At 39.9% G+C, this 22,648-nt stretch overlaps 1 protein-coding gene across 1 annotated transcript; it reads right to left on the reverse strand.

Moving 5' to 3' along the window:
• Positions 1-2,465: 2,465 nt before the first annotated feature.
• On the reverse strand, positions 2,466-22,593 carry nol10 (nucleolar protein 10). Its single transcript, XM_042501295.1, has 21 exons — positions 22,450-22,593; positions 21,355-21,400; positions 21,167-21,265; positions 20,951-21,028; positions 20,790-20,827; positions 19,072-19,208; positions 18,876-18,941; positions 18,598-18,658; positions 16,926-17,011; positions 16,583-16,661; positions 15,768-15,917; positions 14,996-15,062; positions 12,970-13,022; positions 8,716-8,842; positions 6,467-6,546; positions 6,204-6,302; positions 5,751-5,843; positions 5,254-5,430; positions 4,177-4,493; positions 3,751-3,853; positions 2,466-3,193 (listed from the first exon to the last, which is right to left on the reverse strand). Exons 1-21 carry the CDS (start codon positions 22,513-22,515, stop codon positions 3,032-3,034), a joined length of 2,184 nt encoding a protein of 727 aa, XP_042357229.1. The 5' UTR covers positions 22,516-22,593; the 3' UTR covers positions 2,466-3,031.
• Positions 22,594-22,648: the final 55 nt, after the last annotated feature.

The following is a 22,648-nucleotide window of genomic DNA, read 5'->3' on the forward strand; positions in this document are numbered from 1 at the left end:
TTCAAGTGCTATTCTCTGGGATTTTATTTTGTGATGCTCCTTTGAGTTGCTGTGCTTTTGAATTAAAAAAATAATAAAAATCAAATTAAATCAAATCAAAATCGACGCAATAGTCCCTATGAAACTTGTTGACAGTATCCATGGATTATCAAGAGCAATGCGCAAACTGTCTCAAAAACTCTCCTTCTAAGAAATGAGGGAACCACAACTTTGATCAGATATGGTTTGACTCAGTAACATTAAAGAATCCCTGGTTTTTGCTTCTTTTGTGCTCATAATTAAAACTGAAACACTCACATGATTTGCTATTATGGTTAATGTCCTATTGCAATCAAGCCTGGATTTGCAGTGATTGGAGTAAGCAACATCTTTGATCATTACGAGAGAAAACATGCCTTGATGAACTCCACCAGACAGAAAGCTTTTCAAATCTCTGACCACGAGATGTACTGAGGGTCTATGTAATAGTTTGGCTTACAGTGTTAAGCGTATCAAATAGTGCTTCCATGCCTTTGTGGAAAGTCAGTTTCCTTATTCTTTGTGCCAGCTTTGGTTGACCCACTTCCTGTGGCCTGATTGCCAGTTGTCATAGTGAGGCAAAGGCATTGTGAGAGAAAATGGGGGCGATTTCACTGGAACCTAGATTAAAGCACTATACCAGATGACGCTCTGCTAAATGTTTATTTGTTCTACAGCGGGACAGTATCACTGGTGTCCAAACACAAAGCAGTAAACTTGGCTGCAGCTTTGTCATCTAGCCTCAGTAACCTGCTCTCCAGTGATGGTAATCTTTCAACAAATAAAAAGCTTCCTGTTCATTCTCGAAGGGCTTTTTACCAATGAATTTGGAAGCATATTAAACCCTGATCCAAATCTATATAGCTGCATACAAGGTGACACGGGAATAAAGGCAACAAATGTGCTTTATTCATGTTGTGGTTGGGAGTTACAGGGGAGGATTGATACCACTTTTATGTCTGTATGAAAAAATACAGCTGGAGGCAGCAGCTATTTAGCTGTGTCAAAGTAATAAGATTTGCCTATCAGCACCGCTGATACACATAGAGCGTGCTACAGGGCTGCTACAAAGTCCCTTCTTTATGCCGCCTTTGCATTTTTACACAGCCAAACAACAGCAGCGTCATGCTGCTCCAGTGTGTGCTTTTAGATAGCATGCTGGCATAGCAGAAGCTAAGGAGGCGTGACGGGCACGACATGAAACATAACAGTTTCTGCCTCTACTTCTTTAAGGTCATGTATCCAGCTGAAAGTGCTGGACGCACAACAGGAAATGCCCAGCTGGGAGCGTTTTAGAGCGCTGTGGAGGCACAGTGTGTTTTCAGCTGAGCTTAAGTTGCACGTGGTTGCAATGATACAAAAAAATCTTCGGAGCTTAACATGTCAACATAAGGTAAATTAAAGTAGCTGCCCTAGATAAGGGGAAGGCTGAAGCATATAAGGAGAGTTGACGGACCTGCTGGTCTGTTTAGGTTCATGAGAGTAAACATAGTATAGGCTATACATTTATAGTACCAGTTTTATCCTGCATTGTTGTTGTTGTTGTACAGTTATATAAAATGGTGAGACTTGAAATTGTCTTGAGGAGGGGCTCATATGTCATTTGTTCAATCTATACAAAATCCAAACTGCAAAAACAACTCTGGAGAGTCACAGGTCCAGGCCAAGATTCCAGCACATAATCCCAGCATAATGATCTATTTTCATTTTTTCCACACAGGTTATTGTAGGCATTAAACAAACAAATAAATAAAAATAACAAATAAATGTGAGCTTTAAAGGTGCAGCTATGCATGTCTTGTTACTTTTGTACAGAGCCAAGCAGGCCGTTTCCTTGTCTCCTGTCATTATACTAAGCTAAGACGCCAGTTTGAGCTTATCTTCAGATATGAGAGTGGCAAAAAAAGCAAAAAGGCCAAATAAATGTACAGTGTGTTACAATGTTGGAATCGTGTTCGGCCTTTGCAGCAAAGGTCCGAGGTAAAACTTCTTGTCCGACATGCTAATTCACTGCATTTCCCCTCAATGGAGGGGTTGTTCAGGTTGTCACAAAACCAAACAGATGGGTCGAGTTTGGAAAAGCACGGTGACATCAAATGAGTTCAAATAAGCTGAGTGGGGGCCAGCGTTGGCATGCAGAAAGAGACGCACCTCCCTTACATTTGAAATAGACCAATGCTAGAGCAGAGGGGGTTCACGCCAAAAGCACATTGGGGGATGGGAAGGTCACCGGGGCAGTCGTTCCATTTCCAAGAACTGCAGTTGTTGGCGGGAGAAGGAAAAAAAAAGCTTTCCTCCTTCACATTTTTTCTCCTCCCCTCCTCTGACTTCTGACGCATGTATGTATGTAGTGAATGGCTGCAAAGGAAGCATGCTCTAACTGGATTGAGTATTTGCCCGTTTTTAGCCATTTGGGAACTTTAAAAAAAGCAAAGTAGACAAGCCAGTGTTGTACCAAATATAATATAAAGCAAAATTGTTGTTAATCCATTGTTTGTGTGACAATATACAGTAATAACAAAGAGCTTTAAAAATACATTTTTTGAAATAAATTTTCTCCCTTCCACTGACTGAAATCTAAACTTGGGAGCAAAGAGACGCCTGAGACAAGGCAAGTTAGATCAAGTCCTTTCAGCTCTTTTTTTCACTAACTCCGTCTGCTAAAAATAAAAAGTATGTAGTCATGGTACTTTTGGATAATGACTTAAGCATTATATGCACACAGGCAGCGACAAACGTAATCTTTTTTAAAAGGCTCTAAGGAGCAGCTAAACACACGGCACAGACCACCCAGAAGCAAGGGCCAGGCTTCTCCGTTCATCACTGTCAGTTCTTTGCTGCTTGTGCAGAAGCTACAGTATGTCTCTAGAGCTTCAAGTCTGATCTCTCCAACACTTTCAGTTGAATTAATAGCGCCATTACAGAATCTTGACATTAGTTGAGGGTTGTGCCAGTATGGTCTCTGTTGTCCATCTAGGACACAAATCCCTGGGTGAGGACTAAGCTGCCCTTCTCAGTACCGGCCTCTCCCTCCTCCTCTCCCTCCTCCTCTCCCCCTGCCGCCGCCCCAGCCTCTCCCGCGGCCGCTGGTAAGGTGTCCGGCCGAGCGCCTCAGCTTCTTCCTCTCCTCATGGTGTTCCCGCTCTGCCTGCTGCTGCTTCCTCTGCTGCTCCGACTGCAAATTAGGGACACAATAAAACATGTTTTAAGGCAAGGTGATATGAAGAAAATCAAATATCTTGATATTTTGGACCAAATACCTCCGTATCGATATTGCAACATCATATGGTTGACTACTGGTGGTTTACATAGACTGTATATAAAGACGGATGACATAACATTTCCCCAGAAGTGACGCCAGAAAGTCTTAATCATCCCTGGTGGCTGGCTGCAGTTATAGGTCATAAAGCCCGCCCCCTCAATGTTAGTGAATAGGACGCGCACCAAACTAAAAACTCAGAGTATACTTCAAACTAATTTTTTCCCAAAGATGGCTATTGTCATTTAAGGTACTTCTAATTGCTCTGATGAAGGGATTGTTTTTTCTGATAAGTTTGGTTTTAATAAGTTCTATCTTGATGCTGTGATTGACAGATCTGTGTGCCAATCGATGTCTTCGTGTTCAATGGTGCCGCTTGCAATTGGCGGTAATGTATGTACTGTATATATGCATGCATGTATGCATGGATAGACAGACAGACAGTGGACGGTGCACCATGTTAAACAGTTTACCTTTTTGAGAGTGAAAGTTAGCTGCTTGCTGCCGACTGCAGTGTCGGCCATGTTGCTGGTTCCAGAGTGCTCCTCTAACTTCAGACGGTCCTCCAAGGAAGTCCTGTGAGAACACACATTTTCATCAGACAGAAAATATCGAACCATATACAGTGCAGTCAGAGAGCAGTGTCATTGTTTTGCCTCAGAGGACCAGAGCTTATTTTTTATAACTATAAATAATATTTCTATTTACTGATTTAAGTTTGCACATCTATTCATTTAAAAACAGCACCATAAAGTTTCGTCCATAAAAAATAAACGGGTCAGGTTGTTCTCAGTCATAAACAGCTGCAAACCCTAAAGCACTCCTAAAATAGTTGCACACAATAAGCCAGCACTCTTCTAATTGTTCTAATAAAAACATTTCCAAAAAACCCCACGTACTTCTGTAGTCTCTGCTTGCGGGCCATGTCGTTAAAACTTCTGAACTCCTCCCCAGATTTAATCTGATAATACTGAGGCTGATTTGTCTTCTTGCTCTCAGACATGTTTGAGGTTTTCCCTCCTCCGTTCTGTTCCATCTCCAGCAGGATGGTGTCGCGGTCCGCCTCCTTCCTCTCCTGCCTCCGGCGGTCCCGGCCCTCCTGCCGCAGTAGCCTCCGCTGTTCCCTCACCTCCTCCACCCAGCTCTTATCGTCATCGTCTGAGCTCTCCTCCTCGGAGCTAGCTCGCCCCTCGGGCTCCTCGTCCTCTTCATCCGCCTGGATAGAGATGTTACAAAGCCCAAATTATTGATGTGATATTCTCTCTTGGCACTGACGACTCATCCTATAAAAATTATAGTAGGTGCAAACACAACTGGCTTGCAGAAACCAGTGATCAACAGAGAAATCGATGACCGTGTTCAGAGGGAGCATGGAGCGCTGCCAGCTAATATGATACTGAATAAATCATTAAGTAATTATTTAGTTACGCTGCTCCCTTCTGGCAAAAACAAGTTCAAATTGTGATAAGACTTTTTTCTTTTTCTCTTCTCAAGTGGAAGAAGCTCAAAACTGAGCTCTTCAAGTCTCATTCCCTTCACATGCATATTTGCATTTCTAAATGCCCAGAGACTAATAAACTGCCATTTCCATACCTGTACAGGACACGTATCGCTGTTGTTCAAAAGTTTAGAATCACCTGCTATGTCAGTGTTTTTGTTATTTCCTTCAATAACAGCTATTTGGCAGTTTTAAAAACAGTATAAGTCAGACACAAAATGTACAATACTTATGCTTAAAACAGTTTTGGCTCCAAAAACAGAAGAATTATATGATTGGCGAGGCTCTTTGCAAAATTCAGATCAACATGGTTCAGCTAATGGTGTTTACGAGAGGGAACTGGAGGATGTGTGGTAAATAGGAATGTCCTGATTGTGGTTTTTTTTTTTCGTCCCCGATCTCGTCTGAGTCATTTAATTTTCTAGGTGTTCCCAAACTTTTTAACGGCATTGTAAAAAGCGGATAAATTCAGCGTTACCTGAAGGGAAGCGGCAGCCTGCTGAGCCAACATACGCAGCTTCTTCTTCCTCTTCTGTCCGACTTTGGAGACGATGGGGTTGAGGAGGCGGAACTCTTCGCTCTGCTCGTCCACCTGGTAGTCGGGGTTTTCGAACATCACCTTGAAGCGGTCGTCTCCAAGGACGCTGGGGAGAGCCTGCAGGTTTGAAAAATTGAGAAGGGGGAAAATATCATTGTTGATGGATATTTTTTTGCCTACAGATGCTGTGGCTGGAAATATAAAACTTTGTATCAAATTCAGTGTTTCAACTGAGTCCAATTCCATAAAAGTTCTCAATCTGACAAAGGCGTCTGCAAGAACAGAGTACAACAAATAAACAAAAACTCATGACAAACGCTGAGTTTTTAAGGCACGGTCACGTGATGAAGACATTATCTTTAGAATTGACAAATTCAGACCTAAGAAACGCAAACAGAAACATAACCCCATTGATTTTGTAATCTATGTTCTCTTACTTTGCCCTTCTTTTTCCTAGAAGCCAGCTCTGCTTCGTCATCACCCTCCTCCATCAGCTTGAGAGCCAGCTCTTTGTTCACTTTGGGCAGCTTCTGTACATTTGATTAGACACACAAGAAACAGAAATGATACAATGAGCTTTTTTTAAACCTTTGAGATGAGAGTGACAGGATGTGAAGAAACTTTGCATTTAGGTGTTTGACAGTTTTACAGGCAGCGACCAGTGCAAAGTACTTTGAAAAGGTACATTTCCAGCCATAAAGTACATCGTGGACCTGATGTCTGGCAGCATCAGGAATGTATGCTAACAATATGAAAAGAACACAGGGAACACAATGGTATGCCTTTTCAATGCCAGGCCAAAATAAGTCAAAAGACTGTGAATACGGAGATTGTGACTCAAGGCTGTAACCACTAGTGGAAAGATGAGACAGTGTGTCAGGACCTCTCACCTTAACCTGCACCCTCTGGATCCTGGACTCCTCAATCTTCTGGCGGATCTTATCCTTGCGATACTCCTCGTATGCGAAAGGATTTGCCATGCTTTTGACCTGTTGCCAAATCAAACAGCATAACTGTCAAATCTAAGCACAGCGCTCTGAGACACAGCAGGTTGTGTCTGTTTTATCACGATCAGTCTGAATTTAAAAAAACTCAGCTATTAATAAAAAATATGTTAACACAACATTGATTTAGCAGTGAGGCGCCACCTCACCTTGTGATAAAGCCTGATGTCCATGAAGAAGCCGTGCATGTAGGCTCTCAGGAGAGATGATCCCACCAGGTGAGACAAACCTGACACAAAGAGAGAAAACACAATAATCACAATAATCTGGAATTGACTGAATAGATTCATAGAAATGGACCAAAAATCCAAGTCAGAAAAACTACATTTATTAGAAACTCTGGGCAGAAGGTTCTGTTTTTCAGTGTATATGCAGTGGTGGTGGTGGTGCATGTCATATCTTTGAATAAACATCCATCTTATATTATTTGACAGTAATACAGTGATAATTCCTATGTCAACACCAGCAGTTTAACTTGAAGGCTGGGAGGTGAGCTTATGTGCACGCATGCATATGACTGACTTTAACTCTGGTGCTGCAACAGATTAGAGTGTGTTATTATTCAGTGAAATATTTCGACATGTATAAATGGATTTGCACCAAATTTGGTTCAGACAGTCATGGTTCCCAGATGATGAATCCTTTTTAGTTCCCCAGGCTTTTCCTCTAGCGCCAGCTTGACGTCGACATTAATGATTCATACTGAAACAGAGTGACATCTACTGGTTGCCATGAAATGTGAGGCAGACACTCATGAGGCCTTCATAATGAAGTGCAATGTCTGGTGACCCTGTGACTTCTTATCTAGCGATGTTAAGGGTGTAACAATACGCATATTCATATGGAACTTCTCAGTATGAGGCTTTCAGTTTGGTACGCATTACGAACACAACGACACGCTAAACTATCCTGTTACATTTGGAAAATAAAATATATATCAAAGTGTGTTAACTTCAATGTTTTCAATGCCACTGCTCTACACAGGGCAACAACACTGAACCAAACTGTGAATGTTGAGAGCTGTTATACCCCTGACCACCATCATCAGGTCAAAGCTTTTTGGTCCATGACAAAATACCTGGTCAATGATGTCACTGTAATCAGCTATAGCCTTATTATATCTGTTAAACATCAATTGTTGAGAATGTGTGTTGAGTATGTAAATATATGAGGAACAAAAAGAGTAAAACTCCAGCCAAAGATTCCTCACTCCCAGTTGGGAATGGGAGCGGCAGCATAAACAGGTTGTGCTGATTGTTAGAAAACGTGTTTATTGCCTGAAGCAAGTGTGAGCTTGTAGACAGAGGGACGCAGAGAATGTTGAGTAAGTCCTCTTCTCAGGATCTTCTGTCAGTGTGCTCTGCCGAGTCTGCCTCAAGGTTACATAACAGGGCCACATTACACAGCTCCCGTAAATCAACACTGTGGTTCCCCTCCCTGTCCCCTCCTCTCCCTTTATTCCACAGCAGCCAACCACCTTTCTGAATCTTGTCATTTGATCTCTTTACTGCTGAGCCTGCATTCCAATGTTCATTCAACCCCTCCAGTATCCACTCCCCTGACTCTCATTTCTCCCAGCCCCAGACACACTACTTTTCTTAGCTAAAACCTCCCAGTCGTTCTCCAGGCCTCTAGTTAGGTAGTCTAGCCACCCGTGCAAACTCCAAAGGCGGCACGGTGGCTCAGAATGATTCATAGTTTGGGGTTTGACTTTCAGGGCCTGGATTAAATTCCCTCTTTGTACAGGGATCTCTATTACCTTCTGTGCTTTTGAATTCAAAGAGTAGATTAGCCTATTGGGCTTTCTTGGTATGGGGGAATATTTTCTGTGTAGCTGGTTGTATAACTTGTATAACAAGGGTGGGGGGTAGGCCTCATGTAAGGTAGGTTGGAAAAATGATAGACAATGGTTCTTGCATTCATGCATCCAATCTGACAATCTACTCTACAAAATAAAAGCTCTGTTCAAGAAAACAGAGTGTGAAATTTCTAAATGAATTAACGAATTGTTACGTTTCACTTTTCACTGCACATGGCACTCTGCTGCTCCATCTGTGCCCAGAGTGTGCTCTGTGCGCCGAGAGTGTGGTGTTGTGAATAACTTGTTGGTATACTCCAACAGCACTCCAAATTACTGAATGGTCCAGCATGTGCCAGAGTGCACTCTGGTGCTTAAAGTGACTATATTTGAATGTACCTAATGTGTTTGTGTGTTAGATATATATATATATATATATATATATAGAGAGAGAGAGAGAAGATAAAGATAGAGAGAAAGACAGAAAAATCAATATGTAGCGGCAAATGTTGATATTTGATGGGCCGACAAAATTAATAACTGTGAACTGAGAAACCCTGGTAAGGTTTGTGAGAAGAAATGAAGGCAGCAAGGTCTCACCCAGATTTTCCAGGTCCTTCCGGGTGACAAACTTATAGTCATCGTACACTGTGCTCTCTGGGCTCTCTTCCAGCTCCTCTGTCAAGTTGTCAAGGAAGGAGCACCACCGAGGCGCAGGACCTAGGGCCTACACACACACACACACACACACACACACACACACACACACACACACACACACATCCCTGGTTCAGATTTAGACTGGTGAGTAAGTACGAAACCTGTCATGTATTTGTTGAAACAAAAATAGACTGTTTGAGCTCATGTTTCCATTCCAGTTAGAAGTTACTGAGCTCTTCTTTTTTGTGAATGAAAGCATTCAGACTCACCACACCACAGACTGCATAGGCTGTAGCTGCTGCTGTAGAAGGCCAATCACACGTTGCATTAAATCGATGAACACTTGTGGAGATTGGCTAGGTACCAAACCATACAAACTCTTTTTTTTTTTTTTTTTTTTAAATCTGTATACAAAAGGATCAAAAGCAGGTTTGGTCGTTTGACTGGTTTCAATACTACTTGGTACTTGGAATCAAGTCACACGCATTGATACCCAGCCCTACCTCCTCCTACTCCTGCCACCCCTGGCGATGGGATCGCCGAGCCAATCTAAGAAATAACAACAAAACAACATGAAAATAGACATGATAGGCTGATCCTATGTGTAAACTGAACTCCTGATACAGCAAACGCATTGACACAGCAGAGTGTCACTGCCTCTCAGGTTGAGCAATCAATACTGTACAACAATACAACCTTTTTTTAACTTTATTATAACAGAACATCATTTAATTTAACAATATTTTATTTAACTTAATTATACAACAGAAGCTACTGTAGTCTTTGCTAGTTTTGTGTACATTTCAAAATATGGCGATATATTGCATATTACGATAAAGCCCAAAAAATAATGTGATATCATTAAAGGACATTAAAAGGACATAAGCCCAGCTCTACTGGCTGTAAAGCGATACCTGAGAAGTGACTGCTCTGTAAGTATTAAGCTACCTTTCCATCAAAAACTTTTTGTTTTGTACCTTTGGAACCAAAAGTATCACATATGACCAGGTACCTAGACCCTAGAGCTGTGTAGCAGTTGCAACACAGACAGTATTCTTACGTGTGGGCTGGAATGAGAATCTCTCTCAATGGGATATTAAGAAATCGCAGGTTTGGGCATTGACTCCTTGTCAGGCAAGAGCTGACAAGGTGTGTCAGCTCTTGCCTGAGTGCAAGAGCTGACACTTAGTGCTGCCGAAGCACTCTGGACGAAGCTCCGCCAAGTTTCTTTCAGAGTGAGGATCATAATATATGCAGTTTGCACAATCTGCTCAAAAAAATTAAACATTTTTAAATGCTCATTACTAAAAGTGAATGTCATCCAAGTGGGACAAAAAAAACATCAGATTAAGTTGTCAAAGTTAAAATTTAAGGTGTGTCGATGGAGTCATACAATCAGCTCATGCATTGAGTAACATTACAAGTAAAGGTGAAACCAGCGACGACTCAGCCCTGAGCACCGATGTGATGATTCTCTACTGACCAATCAACAGATTGCAGTGTTTCAAGCTCCACCTTTTAGTACCAGATCTGTGTGTTAGGTACTTCAATTAGAGGGGTAACGAAAAATGGGCACGATTGCAAAGGTTTAAAAGGCACCATCCACAACTTTTCACAATGAAAACACACACTCTGCTGATGAAAAAACGCCCCATTACAGACAAAATCAACAACCCTTGCTGTTCTGTGCAAAAATGCAATCCAAAGTTCAGCTATTTTGCTGCTTCAGTGGTCTGAGTCATCCAAAATCAGTGGCTATCTTTCTCATGGCAGTTCTTTATTGATTGAGACTGAGAGTTTTGTCCAGGGAGCAAACCTGCATGTGACTGCCAGGAAGTTTCCCTCCTTTGTGTCTCACCAAGGAAACACTTCTCGGACAGCCACCTATAACTCTTTGAATGTCCACATGGCATATAACTGTTGTATTAAGTTCAACTTAAAAGGGTTTTAGATCTTGAGAGGTCTTAGAGGCTTTTAATTAACAAAGTGCATTATCTGGAAATTAAGGTTTAGTCAGAATGTCTCAGAATGGAAAAAATACTTATAGTTTCCACCACCCACTTGCATTTTCTTTACTATCTAATGCTGTTTCTCAAAGTTCAAGTATTTGATTCTTTGTCTCATTTGTGAGTCATGACTAACTGAAACACTGAGCTGTGTAAAGGGTTAGTTCAGAGTATGGCAGATCAAAGATCCACTCACGCTCTGACATCTGGTGGTTAGAATCAATGGACGTAAGTCTGTAATGAAGTGAATTCAGCGTTTCTGTCTGTTCTGTGAAATCTACTGGGTCCACACAGGTGATGACATCATTTGGAGTCACACACTGAGGCCAAAGTTGAGGGCCTCCAGCCTCAAGGGCCTCGTCATTCTTTACTGTCATCACTGAGAGCTGATAAAAGCTTCGAGCTGTCCTACAGAGATAACCAGATAATCTTTGAGGGCTAAGAGCAGTTTTTCGACAAAGACACATTTAAGCTGTATAAATGGTAGCTTGCTCATAAGTCTGAAGACACATCCGGATTTTTCCAAGAGGTTTGCTTCAGGAGACCAAAAACAAAAACATCTTATGTCTCTCAGGACTGGAAGTACCTTTAGCAAAATCTAAATTTGCCATCTGAGCACACCTTAGAGCTAAACTTTTCTCAGAAAATGACGTAAAACATTGTGGCTTAGAAGGAGCTTACACACAAAATTGTCAAGTTAATCAACTGTCAAGTCAACTGGTTGTCAGTTAAACACATAAACACCATAACCACTGTAATAAATAAGTGCTAAACAGAATTTAGAGCTCAAATCCGTAAAGCTATATTTAGACTGTGATACGTTCAACAAAAAACAACACTGGCACTGACCCTCTGATTCGACTATGCCTGCCATTAACACTTATTTTCATTGTTATCAATTTAGGGTTAGGGTTAAAATTAATTTCTCAGTTACTTACTCCATTTATTGCTTTATTGTCCAGTCAGTCAAATTTAAGAAAATCGTAGGAAATGTACGGTTCACGGCCGTCAAAGATATCATGACTGAAATGCTTAATCCAACCAAATAGTTGTTGCAGGTGGAGATCAAGCACATATTTTTAACAGCTCATTGATGTATTCACCCAATAATAGGACTCATCAGCTATTGGTCTGATGACGATAAGCCTCTGCAGGTGAGGAACAATATTTTTGGACTGATCTGGTGTAGCCAGTGGACATCTGGCAAAGACAATGTAGATGAATTTTGAAAAAAGCTTTTATAATGTTAACGCCAGACAGGAGCCGATGGGTTTAGAAACGGCATCATTCTGCACTGTTAACCTGCCGTTCAAACAGGACAACAGACAGAAACCAGAACACTTCCGATGACAACTTCCCAATATCAGCAGGAACTGCGTTTGAGAGCTGTGCAGGGTGGCAGCAATGAGCTGAAACTCACAAGAACCTCTGATTAGCGTGTTTTCATTCTCTACTCAGGACATCATTATTCCACTATATCTTTATATAGCAAATAGTTCTTTTCGGCTATATTAATGCTCTGAATATCATATTCAGAGCCTTTAAGTATATTTTGATGCTAATACTTATGGACTTTTTAATTTAATTTTGAATGCCGGGATTCCATTAGTAACAGAGTATTTTTATACTACAGTACTACATGCTGGTACTGGTGAACATGTAAAAGTACTTCTTCCACCACTGCATCTCTGCAATGCAGGACAGGAGAGCCCAAGTTCAGGACGTCAGTGTCCGTCATTTTTGAATTCCCCCATTTACACAAAGCAAAGTCTAGTTTATTGTACACACGCGCAAATACACACGTTCTCCAGAATAAAAACAGTCAGATCACACTGGAGTCACAGGACAGGCTGTTGATGACAACAAGCTTCCAGCAGCTTTACTTATGATGCAGTGACTCACATGAAGCAAAAAAAAAAACAAAAAACAAACAACAAAAAAAAAATAATAAACTGCCCCCTCACACCACTGCTTGCTTCCTCCTACACGTCTTTAAACACCTGGATCACTGACGCTTGTATAACCAGCTGTTCTGTAACATCACACATCCTTGACTGCACCATTAAGTATTTGTCTCTGGTATGTGTTCGTCAGCCGAGCACCTGACGAACAGGATGTGAACGTGACCTGTGTGACCTGCTGCAGGTTGTAAAGTCACCATAAACAGAGTAAATGCTTCTGTACTCACCGGGATGTAGAATGTGTTCATCTTGGGATCTTCATTGGCAGTGAAGAGCATACCTGACAGTGAGACACAGGATGCGGTCAAAACAATGTGAGGACGGAAGCAGGGCAGATATTAATAGAGCCCATCTGTGGTGTAAACACTCGATTTAGTTCCATTCATGTACATTTGAAGGTCTCATTGCACTTTAAAAAATGAGAACAAGAAAACTGTAAAATCTTTTATTCATTATAAGGAGGAAACAAGAATCTGAGAGTTGAAAAATGTTGGGAGAAGTCTCAAACTCAATGCTCTTTAACATCTTTAAAGATAACACCTCATTTTTAAAACGACTTAAAACCTCAGATTAAAAATATCAGACTAAGTTAAGGGACCAAATAATGATTTCAATGGGAAAATTCGCCTCCCGTTTTGTTCCATGTGAAAACTGGCTGGCATGCAATGACAGACCAGACAAAACTGCCAAGTCCGAGTCTGAAAGCTCTACTGTAAGATGGCGCCACCCAGAGGTGAAGACAGCTGCATGATTGCCTGAAGCTCTGACCTATCACCTAATTTCATTCATCCCTGCCCTCTCCTCACATTATTTATTTGTCTCTATACACTTTAAATTTGGTTTTTATTTTGGTTTGTATAGTTTCTTTCATGCATGTAGTAGATGTCCATTATGTGCAGTATTTAGTAGGGGTGTCCCTGAATGAGAATTTACATAGTTGAATCTGACTGATCAAGTCTTGCCTATCCTCGACCATTAATCAATTCGTTTTTTTGTTGTTGTTGTAGTTCATTAATTAGATGATCATGATTATTCTCTCTGACACTTAACACAAAGAGCCGTCTTAGCCCTGTCAGTTGTATTTTTTGCCCCCTCTGTTTAAAGATTAACTATGCATGATTTATTTTAAAATAAATTGTGTCAGAGTGTGCGTGCTTCAAACAACAGAACATATGAAGGCATATCACCATCAATAAATGCGAGCAGACGACCTCTGAGTGTTTTTTCTGTTTGACAGTAAGTGGCAGAACTCGCTTATACTTAATATTTTGGTTTAAAAAAAACTGTCGTAGCATAGCATGTTTTTTCAGTTATTCATATACTGCTGTTATTGTGGACTGTTCAAATATTTTGATAAATAATACCCACTTTTATGTTTGTTCAGAATCTTCTGACTTGAATCAGACTGGACAAAAAAAATGCCACTCTACAATAGGCAACCGCACAGCTCCAGTGTGTCCACTCATGACTGAGCAGGTGAAGCTCGAGAGCAGCAGAGCATTGACAGTAGTTGTTCAGATTCTGCGTGATTTCAAAACACAGTTTTATCCTCTCAGGCTACAATATTGCTTTCGCAAGTAGATTTATTCTTTGTGCAAGTATGGTTCTGTGCACATGGATCTCATTTGCACCTGCAGGCAGAGATACTCTGCTTGCAATTATTGGAAGTGATATGCCTTCAAAGAACACCTCACTTTGGTTGGCTTCTTAGCTTGCTTTTCATAGTAGTAAATACTACTTACTTACGGCCAAAATTTAATTTACCCTCATTGTAGCAATTCACAGACAGAAGGGAAACAATGGGAGGGAGGGAGGGAGGGAGAGAGAGAGAGAGAGAGAGAGAGAGAGAGCGAGAGAGAGAGAGAGAGAGAGAGCCTCCCTCTGCTGATTTTGCGTAAGAATCGTTCATAAGTTCAAAAATTAATTAGTGTTCTGCTAGTTCTATGTTCTAATCGAGAGCTCAAGCAAGCCAAAGCACTCTGCAAATCAGACATTCAGCACCCCCATATGGCTCGAATGGAATGATCTTTTGTTTTTTAACCACAATGTCCCGTAATTGCGATGACTTCCTCAGATTAAATGGTTGAATAGTGGACTATTTGGGGCCGTCTCTATAATTGGTATTATAGTTTGTTACATTTCTTTGCATCTCCTGGTGTATTTCTGTACTTTTGCTACTATGAAATTTGTGTTTTCCTGCATGGGACCAGTAAAGTTTATCTTCAGTCAGGATCTTGTTAGGCAAGTTCTCACCTGATTTCGGGTACATGCAAACATCATTGACGTTGGTCTGAGGCTGTATGGAAGTGAAGACTTTGCCCTGCAATGAATAGAAAGTATGGATAAGACACGAATTAATTAAACAAAACAGTCAAGAGAGATCTAGGCAGTCAAGTCCTGATGTTTGAACAAGGGCGCAAAAATGCAATGACAAATAAAGCTTCCATGAAGGTATTTTCAGAATGGATGTCATGCATATGTTTGACTCTGATGCAATGTTTCCAAACAAGTCTAATTTGTAAAATAACATTTAAAAGTGGTTAAATAAATGTTTTAACTGTATATTTAAATTAAACACCCAAAAAATGTCATGTGGCACCTCCAAATATTTTAACAAAATATATATTTTCCTACTATTTATTCAAAATCAATGACATTAATCACTTAGAGTGTCTACAATGCATAACACATTATTATCATGTGGTTGTGTTTTGTATTTACAACAATTTACGATTACTGCATTCTACTGGCCTGGAATTTAGTATCATTAGCATATGATTTCACATTTAAAGACAGAAAAATAATTATACAAATATACAAAGGATTGCATTCAATACAACGCCTATTCACATCATAGTTATCAACCCTTTGTTCACTTTAACCAATTATTTATTAGGCTGAATGAATATTTTACTTGGTAGCATTAGTTAACACAGGAAATAATACAAATAATAACACTCCTTCATCATTCATACGTAGCACATGTCAGGAACATCAGGTATTAATGGCTGTAAATGAATCTTACGTTGTCTTTGTTCCAGATTTTTATAATCTTGGAGTCGGAAGACACAACCAGGTCCAGTTGATCGTGGAAATTGAGTGATTTTATCGGCAGGTTGTAGAAATGGTCTTTGACCAGCAGAGGCTGGCTGGAGCGCAGGTCATAAAGCAGCACCTTCAAGGCAAAGCAAAGGGTGGATAACACCACTAATATTTAAAAATCTATTTACAGTCCCCATGAAATGAAACACACACACACATGCACATACACTATTCCAGTTTTAATCCTGTGTGTCCTTGTGTATGTTTCTTTTATCTCTATTTATATGCCAAATAAGTATTTTTACATCAAAATCTCTGAAATTCAAGGCTTCCTAAAGCTAAAACAATACTAAAAAAAACATGAGATGAAAGTCAATGAAAGTAGAAAATAATATTAATGTAATGTGCATATTGATGTGTGTAATAAGTGTGTGTAATAAATAATATTAAGGGTTAAACCCGAGAGGTGAAATCACAGGAGCTGGCTGCTTTTGACCTTTCCACTGAAACTGAGCTCATTTTGAGAACAGTGTAACTTTTGAGAGGACAGCCTATGACATCAGCATATTTGTGACTCGACTACCACTCAGGAGGAAGAGGCAGAATTTCACGCCATGTGGGCAGCTGATAGTTTACAGCAACAACAAACAGAGAGGACGCGGAGAACGAAGCTGTAAAAGTGTATTTTTACAGACACGCTAACAGGACTGAAGTCCAGCTGCTGCAGACGGCCATCACGACCAATACTGTGTCACACTTGTTTGAATTATCAGCCCCGGCTAAATGTTTTTGTCTCACCTGTCCTGTGCTGGTGCCTACTGCCATGGTGAGGGAGCCATTAAACTTCAGCGCACACACTGAGGGCAAACTCTGAACTCTGTCAACAAAAACACACCAAAAAATGCCATAAGTGAGGCACAAAGAGAAAAAAAAAGGCTAAAGATGCTTATGGGTGGGAGAAAACTGACTTAGATGAAAGCTGTGTATTTCTAAAGTGAAGCGTAATGATGCACAGCTTGCAGCTTGATTTCATGCAGAGTGACAGGCAGTGGAGAAGAGTGCCATGCATATGGCATATGCATCGTCAGGCGGACATCAGCTGAAATCATCTGACATCTCAGTGTGACAGCTCGGTACTTACTCTGTTCCTTCAGTGACGCTGCTCAGAGCGCAGTCCAGCATGCCCACTCTGTTCCGGACACGAGGGTCCCAGCATTCGACCCTTCCCTTGGTGATCCAACGGAAGACACGTCAGACACAAACAGGGTCAAAGGAAGCTTTCACTTTATGACATTAGAGAGACTTTTCAAACTAAGTGGGACTTTTTTCAGACCAATAAAAAGCTGATATGGGCAACTTCCTCTGTGGGCAGCTCCTAATGTACGTGAGAGATGACGGTTTGAGACACTTGAACTTTAACACTCTGAAATCACGTAACGCACTTATTTTTATCAGGCCAGCTGGTGTGTTGACGTCTATATCAAACAATATCAAAGAAAAGAGAGAAAAAAGTCTCCTGATGACTCAGGGCCAAATGATGCCAATTGATGCCTTTTTTAAGTGTGTTTTAGACATCAAATCATGGATAGCGGCAAACTTTCTCCAGATCAACCACGACAAAACTGAGGTCTTAATTATTGGTCGTGAAGCTCAGAGAGAGATATTGATTTTAAAACTACAGACACTGGCACTGAAACCTTGTCAAAATGTTTTTGAAAAACCCTCAGTGTTACATTTAATACAGATCTGAATTTTGAACCACAAATTCGCAACATAACTAAAACAGGATCTTATCATCTTAAGAACATCGCGAGAGTGATGACATTTCTCTCTCTGAAACAATACAGAGACATTAATGCAGGCTTTTATTACCAGCAGATCGGATTATTGTAATGCTCTTCTTTCTGGTCTGCCTAAGAAAAATATATCCCAACAGTTATAACAAAACTCAGCTGCAGGTGTCCTGACGAAGACCAGAAAGACATCACACATTACACTAGATTTAAAAGTCTCTGCACTGACTCACAGTATGCAGAGGTAGGTTTTGTGTAGTATTACAATTATGAGGGTGAGTTAGGTTCATCTATATTTTTCCAATAGGTAAATGAAAGTGTAAAGTCAAAGAAGACAGTATTAGGTTCAGTGTTTTAAAGATTCCCGAAATCAGAAAAATGTACTTTCACACAAGAGCTTGACTCATTTTGAAATGAAAGAAATTAAAAGGTGGACAAATGAAATCAGATCAAATGTTTGAGGCAATTAAGACCCCCAAAAATTAAACTTTTTAATTACTTTTGAAAGTTTTTTTTAACTGATTTCCACCAAAGACATTTCAAGGGACTTTTAATTCTTAATTAATTTAATTTAAAGATTTAGCACGGTGTATGTCTTGGTATATTTTATAGACTGTATATAAAGATGAACGGCGCCTCTCTGTTTTCTCCCACTGTACCAAAATAAAGCGGAAATATCCTGGATATAAGTGCTGACATTTACAGCTCACAGCTTTCAATCATAATATCCACCTACCCACTAAATTTATCAGAAAAACAAACACTTGAACAAACATCAGGGTGATATGAACTATCAAATATAACAAATCATTGTTGGGAAAATTGATTTGGCATGTATTTTGAGTATTTCAGTTTGGCCCATGGGCTGTATGACCTGTACTGAAGCCTGCCACCAGGGGGCGATCATGATGTGTTGGCTTCACTTTTAGGGAGCTGACATGTGGTCCATCTGTAGATACAGTCATTGGTATACTCAAAAATGCACTTAGCAATTCACACACAGCCTGCTATGGCACTTACCTCAGAGGTCCCCGTGGCAAATAAATGATGAACAGGGTTTATGTCACAAACATTGTTTTCCCTGAAAAGACGAGAAAAACAAGAAACATCAGCTGACAGAAGCGACAGCAGAGAGCTCAAAGTTCATGTCAGATCGCACCAGACTTCAGTGGTACAATTTCTATTGTAATTTTTACCGAACTGAATCCCGTGTTAACCGCTTACTGTTATTAGATCACACAAGTATCACTGCACATATAAAACTATCAACAGTAAGAGTGAACACTTTGTTTACTCACACAGCATCAGTCTGAAGTGAGTTGAGGAAGCGCCCTTGTTCCAGATTCAGTCGAAACACCTCAGAACTGAAAATTAAAAAAAAAAAATAATAATAATTTAAAGTGTTATCTAACAATGTTATTCCAGGAACAAGCACAGACTAAATCTAGAAACATGCCAGAATGACCAAACATATCTCATTCAATATACTCTCACCTTGTCCCCACAAAGAAGAGGTCACATGAGGGGTAGTGGTAGGAAAAGTCCCGTCCAAACTTTGGAATACGTGTCTTGTAGTAGTGTCCATGCTGCGAGTGGAACTCCACGTAGCGGTCACAGTGCAAAAACACCAACTGTGCAGATACACAGAAGAAAACTGTGACTTTAAAAGAAAGTGTAGTAAGAAAAGCTAATAAAAAAAAACCAAAACACCATGGTCTGACTCACGGAAATATAATTTCATTATCATAGTCAGAATAAAGTGATTTAAGTTTGTAAAACCATATCCAGCTGTGCTATCTATGAACCCTCATGTGTGGAGATAATGAGTAATTGTCACCTCTAAAGAGAACTTTCACCACCAATAAAACATATATTATGATAGTTTTAAAAGAAACTTGGGCAAAACCAGATAATTTCGATGTCCCCATAAAGTAGCACAATTTGTCTCCCAGTTCAGAAAAACGTAAGTGACCCTTGATCATCATTGAACCATGAAGGTGCAACTGGACTCTAAATATTTTGGGAAGCCTTTTTTTCTTTGGACCCTCTGCTGTGTACTCAGTTGTTAGATTGAAAAGGTTTAAATCATGATTTGTCAGTCCATAGTTTGTTCAGCTGATAATCGGACAGACCAAACTTCTGTTCCTATTGTTACGTTTGAAGAGCAACTTTGCAAAAGCAGCACATTGCTGGGTAATTCCAGCTTGTTACAGGCAAATATTGTACATTCAACACTGAAACAGGAACTAGTTTTTTTATTTTATCTGCACATATTTTTAAGCTTTGAAGCTTCTGGTTTCTTTTATTAAATTTTGCAGAAATTTAATCTTTGACAGATCTTTGTTTCCATCTGTCCTTTCAGTTGTCAGTCTGGCTGAACCATTTTACAGTATTTTGTTCTCCATGTACAAAAAAATCCTTAATTAAAAAAAACAAACATGTATTTGTACAACCAAAAAATATGAGACCATTCAAACATACAGAGTAGTCCTCTCAGCAGTCTGACTGGACCAAATAAAGCTGTTCTGTCTTCTTTGGCTCTACTGGGTTTGTTTTTGCCCAAATGTTTGTGGTTATAAGTCATTCTAAAATGTGTAAAAACTTACAAAAATTGTGTCATTGTTAAAAAACTCCTCTTATGAGGATCCCTGGACACTTCTTATCATTTTTACAGGTGTTGACAACATTTTCATAGCCGGTTTCTGATAAGTTTTTTAGATGTAGTTGATAACATTTATAAAAAATAACTGTCATATTTGTCACTATATCCTGGCAGTAGTGCTAATGCAGATGTTCCCTGAAAAAAAAATAATGTTCCTCTGCCTCCTCTTTGTTCTCCTCATGTCATTTATAATAATCCACCATGCGTGAACAAAAAAACCCAATCAGAGCCAAGGAATCTCTAAAGCGACCATCAATCATGTCCATAACGGCTCGTGAACTGCGGTCAGACTGTCCAACTAGGCAGCGCTTATCAGATAAGAACTAAGACAGTGTTAACGCATCACCTTTTTCTTGCCTCAAAAGTTTTCAAAAACATATTTAAGTTTACAGTTTAGTTACCAACTTCAGCTTCAGCTTTGAGTGACACGTCATTTTTTTGGTTTATATGCATTTATAAACTAAAAACAGTGGAAACCATGTGCATATATAACAGCACAGATCATGTATACAATCAAAGTGATGCAGCAAGGGGGCACCCAATGTCTTACCTTAGAGTAGTCATCAGACAGGATGTCAAAAGCCACAACTTTGAGAGAGAGAGGAAAAATTCATTTGTTTTGACATACATGACATGGAGGACATATAACATGTGTGTGAGTGTGTGTGTGTGTGTGTGTGTGTGTGTGTGTGTGTGTGTGTAACAACTTACTATCTGAATCCAGACAGCGCTCAAACTTCAGGGACAACTGGTAGGTGTCATAGCAGCGGATTCTAGGTTTGTAAGTGCCTGAAAATAATGAAAACACACACACAACAAAATGCAGTGATGGCTTGAACGTTCCTGGAGGACTGTTCTGACCTCCTGCTGACATCAGCCTCACTTTGAGGAGGGTTTGCTGAAAAAACTATCCACAGTTTGTCTTACCTGCTGCCAGGATGAACTGACCATCCCTGGATACTTTGATAGAGGTGCACACTGTGGGCATCTCAAAGTCCTGGATGAGCTCAATCCTGCGCTGGATGTCTGAAAAAAATAAAAAAGTCCGAATAACCACATGCATTTTGAAGATGACTCAACAGAGTGTGATGCTGGAATCGTCTTGGTCAACTCACCAACATCTTTCTTTTGTAACTGTCTCTTCTTCCGATCTGACAACCACTGCGTTGAAGAGGTAGAGGTGATTAGGATTTGACACAAAGACGAGCAATAAAGCAGTGCTTAGGGACTGTGCTTTATTTATCAGAGTAGAGGAGTGGCTGGGGTGCAACTTTATTTCTTTAATGTTATTATCGCCCTTGAAGCTACACCAGCGTTTCTGCAACTTAAGGCAAGGCAGACTTTTTAAGTCTTTTATTATAATATCATAAAAGTACCTATTTAGTTTACCAACAGAAGTGGGAAATATCCAGCAATTCTGGCTGGTTTTCTGGGCAGTTTTGTGTGTTTCTAAAACTGCATGTAAGATTCCACTTCTTCCACTACTACTTCCACTACCATCATGATCTATTAATAAAAGGACTTTATTTAATTATTTAACAACAAAATAATTATTATAATTGTTAATTATAAAAATAAGAATTGTTATTATCATTACCATCAGTAAAAAAAAATTAATAAAGAAAAACAAAAAAAAAAAAAATCATACTTCCCACATCTGAACATTTTAAAGACTTCTTAAAGAATAATTTAAATCAATTTAATACCAAATATGTCTGGTGTTTAGATTTATGAATTCAATGCAATTTGCAGGTTTGAGGGTTGTGGGAATATTTGAAAGAAATACAAGTGTCTCCCACCTTTCAGAACCACACTCTCCACTCTCATAAGTAACAAACAGTCCCTTGGGTACAGCAATACTATCAAAGCTTATTGCTATACTTCATAATACTCACCTCTGACCTCTGTATACCTCTGTAACGTCAGGTCACCAAACATTACGAGCACAGCACTGACAGAAATTAGGGGTGCATATTAAAGTGTGAAGGTTGAACCACGGTGTTTCTTCATTGATAAGAGACGTTATATTAAGTTGTGGTGTTGTTAAACAGAGTTTGGCGTTGGTATTTTCTTAATACACATTTTAGGACTAGTGTTGTCAGGGCTAGCTGTGTTAGCTAGCTAGCGTGCCTCAGTGTAAGCAGTAACTTTCTACATCAAGTGATGAAACGTAACAACGCGTTGGGGGAAAAAAAAACCCCGTTTCTTACCTCCGGTAGAGATTTTCCATGGCTTAAATTATAAATCTTCACATCATTCACACTTGATATCTGCATTGTGGAAAGCGAAGACTCTGGTCACACATAACATTAATCCAACACACCGGTGAACTGCACTGAATCCACGTTGTTGCTCCGGAGCAAAAACAGGAAGTAAACGTAAGTTTTCCGAAATAGGTCCGAGTAGAAA

Source organism: Plectropomus leopardus, chromosome 14 (assembly GCF_008729295.1).
Source record: "Plectropomus leopardus isolate mb chromosome 14, YSFRI_Pleo_2.0, whole genome shotgun sequence".
NCBI classification, from domain to species: domain Eukaryota; kingdom Metazoa; phylum Chordata; class Actinopteri; order Perciformes; family Serranidae; genus Plectropomus; species Plectropomus leopardus.